The 10674-nt window shown below is 53.7% G+C and overlaps 4 protein-coding genes across 4 annotated transcripts in view; all 4 read left to right on the forward strand.

Moving 5' to 3' along the window:
* Positions 1-823: 823 nt before the first annotated feature.
* BKCO1_2900014 (mfs monosaccharide) lies at positions 824-2710 on the forward strand (the record flags this gene model as incomplete). The annotated part of the gene is made up of 4 exons (XM_020273770.1): positions 824-994; positions 1054-1191; positions 1249-2091; positions 2147-2710. The coding sequence occupies 4 exons, from the start codon at positions 824-826 to the stop codon at positions 2708-2710; spliced, it is 1716 nt and encodes a 571-aa protein (XP_020129849.1).
* Positions 2711-8195: 5485 nt separating this feature from the next.
* Positions 8196-8936, forward strand: BKCO1_2900015 (caspase domain-containing protein; the record flags this gene model as incomplete). Its single annotated transcript, XM_020273771.1, has 1 exon — positions 8196-8936. One exon carries the CDS (start codon positions 8196-8198, stop codon positions 8934-8936), a length of 741 nt encoding a protein of 246 aa, XP_020129848.1.
* A 249-nt stretch (positions 8937-9185) lies between these two features.
* BKCO1_2900016 (caspase domain-containing protein) lies at positions 9186-9536 on the forward strand (the record flags this gene model as incomplete). The annotated part of the gene is made up of 1 exon (XM_020273772.1): positions 9186-9536. One exon carries the CDS (start codon positions 9186-9188, stop codon positions 9534-9536), a length of 351 nt encoding a protein of 116 aa, XP_020129851.1.
* Positions 9537-10031: 495 nt separating this feature from the next.
* Positions 10032-10674, forward strand: part of BKCO1_2900017 (gdsl-like lipase acylhydrolase) — a gene marked incomplete at both ends in the record, with an annotated part of 1080 nt that continues 437 nt past the window's right edge. Inside the window, 2 exons of the mRNA XM_020273773.1 lie at positions 10032-10135; positions 10196-10638. Coding sequence (XP_020129850.1) covers positions 10032-10135; positions 10196-10638 — 547 coding nt within the window. The remainder of the gene's footprint in view (positions 10136-10195; positions 10639-10674) is intronic.

Here is a 10674-nt window from a genome sequence, read left to right on the forward strand (position 1 = left end):
AGGCGGCCGGAGTCAGCGTGACTGCGATTGGCAGGATGGGCGGTACCTATGACGACGCCTGATTACCGAGCACAGACATGGAAAAGTGAAGGAAGCGTTGGAAGGGCTTGGCTGACTCTCGACGGCGTGCAGATGCGGCTCCTACCGGCAAAAGCCTAATCGCGTGGCGCTCTGGCCCCGATCGTACCGACAGCCGCATCCATGGTGAAGAAAACCGAGGGCGCGAGTGCAGCCTTCGCCGGGCTGTCGCAGCGCATGGGCGGGGCGCCAATCTGCGTTTCACCATGGCCGAGCATTGGAGCCACAGAGCGGAGCCCCGGCGAACGCCCGCAGTGGGCCTGGGGACCGCCGTGGGCCTGGGGACCGCCGTGGGGAGAAATGTCGCAGTGGAGCGCCGGGGAAGGTGCGACTTCTCGATGCAGCGGTTGACGTATGGGCCCAGCTGTCGCCTGCCTGCCCGCCAATGGGAAGCCCACGGCCAATCGCTAAGGCTGTCGCTAACGGCCGATCAGCCTCAACGCCTCCCCTCCAGGCCCACCCTACAGGTGACGTCGTCAACAACCACCGCTGAACCAAGCTGCTTGGGACCCGAGCCCTCAATCCCGCCTGGGATCTCCTCCCCACGCTTCTCCGCCTGATGAATCGCCTGAAGAAGTGACGATGCCGCTGCCAACCTGCCAGCCTACAAAATGCGCCCGCCTTCCCGCACACTTGCGCTTCTCCAAAGCCCACCTCCCGCTGCCGAATCCTTTTTCTCGGCCGCACTGCTGTCTCGGATTTCGGAACCATCCCACCCAGGGCTGACTGTTGCCTGACCACCGCCATGGGCCTGCTCTCAAAATTTCGGCGTGAGCCGAATGCACCTTCCAACGCAAGCGCTCGACAGGACAACTCGCCCACCGATTTGGAATTCAACAAGGAACAGGATGGGCCTCTCCACATCTTCAACTGGAGGGTCATCTACATGGGCATCTTGGTCTCAATGGGAGGATTCGTACGGCTCCCCACACTCCTCCCTGCCAAACTCGGCGTTTTTGACTGACACTTCCCCAGATCTTTGGCTACGACACCGGTCAGATCTCCGGCTTCGTGGAGATGCCAGATTTCTTACACAGGTTTGCTGATTCGACTGACCCGGCCACTGGTGAACCCAAGTTCAGCAATGGCCGCTCTGGAACCATTGTTGGCTTAGTAAGCGAACCCCACCCAGCCTCCATGCTCCCTCAGTTGAATGCTAACATGTGAAAGCTTTCCATTGGAACCCTCCTTGGCGCGCTAATCGCTGCCCCCATTTCGGACAAGTTTGGACGCAAGTATTCCATCGTCTTTTGGAATCTTGTTTTCTGCGTCGGAGTCATCGTCCAGATCGTCACCACCTACACCTGGTACCAGATCGCCCTTGGCCGCTGGGTCGCTGGCCTCGGTGTCGGCGGCCTTTCCGTCTTGACTCCCATGTACCAGTCTGAGACTGCTCCGCGCCAAGTCCGCGGCGCTCTCGTCTCCGCCTACCAGCTCTTCATCACTCTTGGCATTTTTGTCGCCTACTGCATCAACTACGGCACCGAGGCCAAGGATAACGCCGACTCCTGGCGCATTCCCATGGGAGTCGGCTTCATCTGGCCCGCCATCATGGCCTTTGGCATGCTTCTGCTGCCCGAGTCTCCCCGCTGGCAGTACCGCCATGGTAAGGTCGACACCGCCCGTGCAACCATCGCCATGAGTTACGGTGTATCCCCGACCCACCCCATTGTCAACAACGAGATTCGTGAGATCAAGACGAAGCTCGACGCTGAGAATGCCGGTGGTGGCAAGCACCCTTGGTATGAAATCTTCACCGGACCCCGTATGGCCTACCGCACCATCTTGGGAATCACTCTGCAAGCCCTGCAACAGCTTACGGGCGCAAACTTCTTCTTCTACTATGGAACTACAATCTTCACTGCCACCGGTCTGTCAAACAGCTATGTCACGAGTATGATCCTTGGCGCTGTCAACTTTGGTTGCACATTCCCTGGTCTGTATTTCGTTGATCGGTTCGGCCGCCGGCCGTGCTTGATGGCAGGCGCTGCATGGATGTTCATGTGCTTCCTCGTAAGTTTCACGCCTTTGCTAGCCCATCTCTCTGCGGCCGCTAACCATGCTCCAGGTCTTCGCTAGTGTCGGCCACTTCGCCCTTGACCAGAACAACCCGACCAGCACACCCAAAGCCGGCAGCGCCATGATCGTGTTCGCCTGCCTCTTCATCGCCGCCTACGCCTCGACCTGGGGCCCGATGGTGTGGGCCGTCGTCGGCGAGATCTACCCGTCCCGCTACCGCGCCAAGTGCATGAGCATGGCCACGGCCAGCAACTGGGCCTGGAACTTCCTCATCTCCTTCTTCACCCCGTACATCACCGGCGCCATCGACTACCGCTACGGCTACGTCTTCGCCGGCTGCCTCTTCGCCGCCTTCTTCATCGTCTACTTCTTCCTCTGCGAGAGCCAGGGCCGCAGCCTCGAGGAGATCGACACCATGTACTGTTTTGGCGTCAAGGCGTGGAAGAGCAAGGACTGGCAGCCGCCGGAGGGCGAGGATCTGACCACCCTGGATAGCACGTACCTCACGCCCGGCGCGAGGGATATCAGGAAGCCTGGTGCTGAGCGAAGGGAGAATATTGGCGGAGAGGAGGTGGAGAAGAAGGATGTCTATCATCCCGAGACGCAGAACTAACGGCTTCAGAGTGCCTTGGTGTGATGATTCTGTGTCACTGTTGTGATATTTGTATAGGTTTATTAGTCTTTACAGGCGTTAACTCATTCCAGCAGGAGCAGGCATCCGGCATCTGGTTTGTCTCGCCCTGTATATATACCAGTCAGCAATATATTTAGCATTACTGTTCTCAAATACACGTCCGCATAACGGGTTGCAAAAAGTTTCGAAGCGTAGATTATCTAGAATTGGCATGCGACAGCATACTCTTAGTGTAAGAGAACGATGTGCCAGGGCTTTTCCTTTAGTCGAGAACGGAATAGGTGTGTCCTAAGGACCGTCTATGAGAAAAGCAAATTAAGCACCAAAATGAGCGTAGGGGCCCCAGTCCTGTACTCTACGAGACCCAAACTTCTTCCGGACTGCTAGAACAGCGTTCCTAACAGCCTCAGCAATGACTCTGTTCAAATCATCTGCATTCCGGTGCCGAACGACATTTTGATGGAAATGCTTGGCCATCTCAGCGCAAACCTCGTCGTTTGTAGACCATAGAGACCCAACAACATGGGGAAATCCAGCAACCTGGAATGAACTTGCAAGATGTAGACCTTCGTCTCCGAGATGGTCAACTTTGACCTCTGCTGTGGAGCACGCAGAGAGATACGCAAGCCACGAGGGGTTTTCGTCGATCGTTTCCAACAGTTCCGATACCGTGAGATCATCAACGACCAACTCGTTCGACTGGTCTGTCTTCTGAAAAAGAAGACGACTCATGGCTGGGTCTGTGGAATCTGAGTGTCCATGGCAGGCGAAGTGAACAATGTTGGGTTCTCTGATGCCATTCAGTATCTCTCGAGCCGAAGGACACTTCAGCGGAGGCTTCCACTCAATCTCATCCCTAGTAGCTTCTTCAATGTTGATCAACTCTTGCAAAACTCCGGGAAGGCTCGATCGGCCAGGTGTTGTTGGCATGACGACGGAGAGGAGCGACATGTTCCGTGAAACCCGATCTCTAATCTTCGCCGCTCTCGCTTGGGCATGACCAAGGGCTTTGATAGTAGTCGTGTAGGAAGAGATCACCTCATCGACGCATCCCTTGAAAACTCCATCAACGACTTTTCCTGCCGCATGGAACGGAAGTAAGCTGGCATCTCCTGAACCAATCCACCAAATCCGTCGGAGTTTTTGATGCGACGGGTCCTCTCTTTCCATCGCCTCAAGCACGGGGGAGACACAGGTCGTCCATAGCCACTCCATGGACTCTAAACCAAAAGACTGATCATCTTCGTCCGAGAGCTTAGCGTTACGCATCCATTCTTCTTGATCCACTTCCTTGTAGGGGTTGAGGTATTCCCAGAGGCCTCTATCCGTCTGAGCATCTGGACGGAGAGAAAATCGAGCTACCGTGGAGTTTGAACTGGCCAACTTCAACGGAATTGCCTTGATGGCTCCAGCTGACACGATGATGGCGTTGGAGCTAATATCCGTGATGTTGACCAGGACGATATGGCCGTTCGCACAAAATCTCTGGAAGTCATTTACTGTTGGCAGCCGAAGGAAATCCGCAAATCCTTCTCTTTCTCTGATTTCCTCTATTGTTGCGTCCAGCTCTGCTGCGCTGTTTTGTCGTTCCAGATGGAGACGTGCTCGAACAATCTGATCGTGTTCGTTGATCTGCCTGGAGACTACAGCGCTGAGGTACTTGTATCTGTCCGCAAGGGTTTTGTCTTTCTTTTCAAGCTTTGAGAGGTCTCTGCGCGCGTCTATGAGATGACCTAATATCAGGCCACGCCCATACTCAACTCTCTGAAGAGCTTCGAGGACGTTGCCATTCAACAAAGCAATTGAGCATGCATCGGCCGCCACTCTGGAGAGTGTTCGAAGAAGACTCTGATGATCAACCCTGTTCAGACTTCGATTGAAAACCATAGGTAGAAGATCGCAGGCTTCTTGATGAGGATATCTGCATGTTGAGAATCGTTTAGTGTGTTGGCTGCCAGTACCGCTCCGCGCCGCGCACTCGAAATTCGGAACAAAGGCGCTGCTTGAGGGAATTCGGTGACTCTTGTACAGTAATCGATGGCCTTCAAGAGATCTAAAGGGGTCCCAGACCTCTCGAACCGGTATTGATAAGCCATGGCTGCAATGCCCCAGATTTTGGCCATATCTGGATGGTCTTCTTCCATCAAATGGATTGCCATTTCGGAAAGCTCAATTGCTTCATCCAAGTCTGCAGAATTCTTTTCCCAGTAATATCTTCGCAACAAGATGTTTCCAAGCATGAACTCATGGCGACCGTTCCGACCACGAACTCCGAGAGGGACTTCGATGGCCTTTCGAAGGTGCGAAATGGCGGAATTGAGGTCCGAAATCGATTTTGTCGCAGTAAATCGCGACAGGAGTACTGACGCGAAGTTGTTGAGTACCGAAGGCATTCTCGAATCATCCGTTGGAAGGGATTGTACAGCATTGTCGTGGACCGCGACTGCTTGATCATTGTCGCTCATCTTTCCAGTCACGAAAAAGCGTTGTGAGAGAATGGAGCCCAAGTTCAAACGAGCGTCAAGACGGCTTTCCTCGGTCTGTCCCTCGATATCGGTGGCCTTTCTTGCCTCCACAGCAGCCATGTCCAGGTCGGCCGAATTGATTGTTGAAAGGTAGCGAACGAACAGAGCGGACGCGTAGGAGTTGAGCCATATCGCTCTGTCCCCTGGTCGAGTCCTAGATGTTGCATTCACAGCCTGGCGTGCTGCTTCCACTGATTCTTTTATGTCTTCGGCCTCGCCGTTGCGCTTGTGTCGTTTGAGCAAAACCCCGCCCAAGGTTTTCAGCCTCAACGACAGGGATGGGTCGCCCTCAGGAGTGCATTCAACCGCTTCTCGGGCATATGAAAGAGCATCATCCAGATCTCCCGGATCTCCTACGCGCTGGAATCGTCGCTCTAGCGCACCGGCAAGAGAACTGAACCACTTGGCTTGCTGAGGATGCCCGGCAGGCATCGTTGAGACGGCATTCATGGTCAAACGGATGGCTTCTTCCAAACCATGCGTTGGAGAAGGGTCTTGATCATAGCGACTGATCAGAAAAGATGCTCGGTAGTCTTCCCATTGTCGATTATAAGGATGATCTGCAGGCAAGCCAGACAATACCTCCCTTGCCTCGGGGAAAGCATTTTCGACTCGATTCACCAACTCGGCTCTGTCCGATGGCTGTGCGGATTCACATTGCCGTGAAAGGACTTTACAGCGCAGATTGAACCCAGCAGCTTCGTCGACAATCTCAGGCGGTGTGATACTTGTCAGCTTTTCGGACCAAGACATGGCCTGGGCTATGTCGGCGGTAGAATTTACCTGAAAACTTCGAGGGTTTGCTTCGTGCTTGAAATTACCAAGTCGATGTCTTCCAAGTCCCCCGTTCGTGAATACCGAGTGACCAGTATGTCTCCCAACTGTATGTGCAGAAGACTCAGCCGCGGGTCCTTAGGATCGATCTGGGCGAACGACTCCTGTATCAGCGCAACTTCCCTGCTCGCCGCGTCCGGCTCCCACGTCTCTTCGTGTCGTAAAAAGTTTCCTAAGCACTGAAAACAGTGCCAAATATGCGGGCCAGGAAACTCGGGTCCAAAAACAGCCTGCGTCAGACTGAGAGTGGCTTCAGACACCTGATCAACTTCATCGGCGTCTTTCGCAACCAATGCTTTGATCACGCTCTCGCCAAGGTGTCTATCAATCTCCACGAATTGGTTGAATTGACGCTGTATCTCCTCTCCACTAGAACGAGCTGGATTCGTGGGCGTATTCATGTCTGTACATACATATAAAGTAAATTTTCCGCGTTCGTAAAGTTGACGAGAAAGTAGGTAACTTACCCTCTGGATTCATAGCAAAATGCTGAATGACGAATGGGGAGAAGCCCTTTTGCGGATGTGAACTTCTTCTGTCGACACAACTGACCCCAGAAATGTCTTGAGAAGGTCTTTTTGACAAACTCCAGATGTCACTGTAAAGGTAAAATGAACTAGAGATCCCAGCCGCCGGCGCGGCTGGAGTGAAAGGGGGTCACGTGAAAGGAGGTATTCGGAAGAGTAGATAGAAAAGGTTGGTGTTGTTTTTGCTACCTCAAGGCTCAGCTTTCTGAAGCTATATAAGCATGCACGTATTTCTGGTGCAAAAATTCATTTCCGACAGCCGCGTTCTCTGAAGATACTTTTCGTCACTCAAAACAGATAACCGAGAGTCATATTTGCTTTGGATGGTGGCTTGCAGGAGTTGGCGCACCAATTGTTACATTGTAGAGCCAGGTCGCCTGACTTGATCTCACCCTTCCACAAAATTTCATAGTTAAAAAAATGCTTATCACGCTCTCCGATAGAATCTACTCCGTTAGTTTCATTTACGCACACTTTTTACCTGCAACTCTTTGTTCGACAGATTGCAAACTGCATGTAGGTAAAGATTTAGTGGGTCTGTCTGCAAACCCCAGCGAGACACTCGGAGCATCTGGGCTTACTACCGCAGGATCGTGGGGCTTGGGCACTCATGTACTCTCGGTTACGCAGACGAGGCGACCAGAGTAAGGTTCTTTGCCACTCTCAGCCGATATATGCTTAAGCAGGCAAGCCCAGGCTCAACACTGCAGGCCCTCGCTCGATGCGCTGCATAACCTGTGCTTACGTGCAGATAGAGCCACATACAACCACAACAAGGTCTATGCGATCATCAGCCGATATAACCCAGATATGACGGTTGACGGAAGCCTATCGGCAAGGGGGTGCGACAAATTAATTAATCTCGGAATAATCAACGCTTGTATGTACGTACGGATATAGAAAGTAGTACATACATTCCCGATGCCAGCACTACCGTAGTGGAGCTCCGTGGCCCGACAATGCAGCAGCTGACACGCACTACTGAAGCCTTGGTTCATCGCCACGTATGTATGCAAGTGAAAGAGAGCCGACAAAAAACAATCCTCAGCCAGCCCTGCACTCCTATGTTGCAAACCGAACCTTCGCCGGGACAGCCATGGCGTCAACCTTCATCCTGACCAGTTCCCCTTTTCTCCCCAGCCAGATAGCCCTGGCAAGCTTTGTTCCCGACATAAGCCAGCCCCACAAAGACGCCAAGCGCCCTTACACCGTTTCCTGATCCGACTACTCCATCCAGCCTGATCGAGCCTTTGAAGGTCTCGTCACTACTTCGTCGGAGAGCCTGCTGAAAGTTCTGACTACACGATTAGCAGGCATCTTGCTGCGCCGCGAATCGGGCGATAGCTTTAGAGTAGTGGCCAAGGCAGGCAACATATACTCGCTCAACAGCCCAGCCGAACTCTTCTCTTCCATCTTGGCCGATGACAAGACTGGCAACTACATCAGGGCATGCCTTTGAAGGATGGAAGCCAAGTAGACTCTCTGAAATGCACCGTCATCAGCAGCTGCCAATGCAACCAGAAAGCGGGAGAGTGGGTGTTTGATGAGAGTGGAATGAGAGGGATACTCACTCACTGGATGCTGGACCTACTTCTCAATAAGCGTATCCAACAACGTCCCACGTATACGCGAGTTTCGCAATACGTTACAGCAAAGATTCGACACGGCATGACATGGGTACCCCCGCAAACGCCAGTCGTTCATGGTGACGGTCTCTACGAGTTCTTCGGACACCGAGAAATGGTTCAGAAGCCCGCCAGCATTGTCACAGTGTTGAGTTGGCAGAAAGATACTCCGCCGACCTATGAGATCGACATTGGGGCCGCACAAGGGGTGGAAGTTGGAGCCATCTACGCCGTGTACTCAGCTTGTCCAAGGGCATCGCTTCGAGGCCAGGGCGAAAACGAGACTGCATTCCTCGCACGGATTTGCATCACGGAGAAACGCATGTTCCGTTCAACTGGAAAGCTTCTTGAAGGCAACGCGACAGGCATCAAAAAGGGCGATTTCGCCGTCATAGAGGCTTGGGCCCTTCCGCCACCGACGCCTATCGTCAGGCTCCTACCTGCCGCTAGAAGCCCAGACGTAAGGGCGGAACTAGAACGAGCCCTCAAAGGAACCCTTCTCCTCAACTTGCCCAACCAAGATCCAGTCAACTGCAAATTCACCGTGTCAGTCAGCAAGGCGGATATCGAGATCCGTAATGGCCGGAATATCCGGCTGAATCGCATACCGAAGATAGCCGCTGACGACCCCGAGAGATCGAATAAAGCCGCACACATCCTAGAACACCTGGCACGATTTCACTCTACTCTCTGAAGGATCTTCTCTATACTCAGCCCTCGGAGAATCTCCCATCAGCAGACAGGTTTGTCTTCAAGCCTCTCGAAAAAGACGGCGTGGAAACTAAGGCAGCTGGATAAGAATCCCCTTCTTTATTCAGCAAGAGACAATGAAACGGTGAAGGTTCGGTTCTTCAACAACAGTAGGTACGATGTCCATGTGGCCATATTCTTGTTCAGTGCATCGTGGGGGATTGAGAAGTTCTTTCGGACACGTGAACAACCTATGGCTCTTGTGCGCTCCGGGCAAGGTCAAGCCTTCAGGGTGGACATGATACTTCCAGAAAAGACCAACGAGGAGGACTCGAACGCGGCTGACGACCTCTATCGAGCCTATGTGTATATCGGGGAGAAGCCACCTTCATGGGATGAGCTAAGCCTGCCAGACATTCCCAAGGATTCGAGCAGAATTGCAGCGGAAGGACCCGCGGCAGGCGTGGAACCTGTATGTCATGACGGCACCAAGCCAGATCCTTTTTCGCGAGGTGGACGCGCCCATCCGGATAGCTCCGAGGACGAACAAGTCATTGTAGAGTGGACGGTAGTGGATTTCCGAATTCGGATTGATGCTTCCTAACCTTGATGGGTGCTTCTCTAAGTGTTTTTCGGTAATATGTTGTGCTAAAATATATTAAACCTATAGATAATTTATCCAGCGTTTCTTTATGTGTATAAAGGTTTTTAAGTATTCTACATCGCGACCCGCAGTGGTATGGCTTGGCTACGCGGCTATAGGTGGGCTCTCGTCGACACTGATCGGCAAGTCGATCCGGTTGTCCCGTTTAGGCGGAGCGCTCCGCAGCCGACGTTTCGAAGGGGAGGAGCTCGTGCCGGGCGTTGCCATTTCCGCCAATCATGCGAAACATGTCCCGTTGTTTCATGCTCTCGCCTATACGGCCCCGTCCATGCACTCTATCATAAACGAACACACGTAGACAATCCCTTTAATTTTGCCGTGGCTCGTCGAGACTGGAGAGTGCCCTTATAAGAGTGCCGGCCTCTTGTCCGCTCGCTTTGGGTCTGTCCGTGTATAGGGTACGTTTACTGTAAATATTATACTTCTATAGTCATGATGCGGTCTTTCACTCAAGCTCTGCCGCTGGCGGCAACTCTTTTCCTTTCCAGCACGGCTCCGGTCAACGCCCAGACCGATGACACCAAGTACCTGCTGGTCTTGTAAAGCTCCCCCCTTTCCCACCTCGACCACAACCCACGGCTGACCATCGACACCAACAGCGGTGACTCGTACTCGACCGTCGGCTACTGGCCGCAGGGCACCGCGCCCTCGGCCAGCAGCCCGCTCGGCAGCGTCGCGCTGCCGGGCTCCACCACCAGCGGCGGCCTCAACTGGGTGGGCCAGGTGACGTCCAAGCTCAACACCAGCCTGACCCTGACCTACGACTTCGCCGTCTCGGGCGCCACCACCGACAAGGACATCGTCGACAGCTACGCCAGCTCCTGCGTCGACGACCAGGTCGACCAGTACGGCCAGTACGTCAACGGCACCATCCCCGCCGCCGACACCCTCGCCGTCTTCTGGACCGGCATCAACGACGTCGGCGAGTCGTTCTGGGACGGCACCACCGCCCCCATCGCCAAGGTCATGGACCGCTACGTCGAGCTGCTGGAGACGCTGTACGACTCGGGCCTGCAGAAATTCGTGCTCTTCACCGTGCCTCGTACGTCGTCTTCCCTCCCCCCCCTCGCATCAAACC

Source organism: Diplodia corticola, assembly GCF_001883845.1.
Source record: "Diplodia corticola strain CBS 112549 chromosome Unknown scaffold29, whole genome shotgun sequence".
Classification (NCBI taxonomy): domain Eukaryota; kingdom Fungi; phylum Ascomycota; class Dothideomycetes; order Botryosphaeriales; family Botryosphaeriaceae; genus Diplodia; species Diplodia corticola.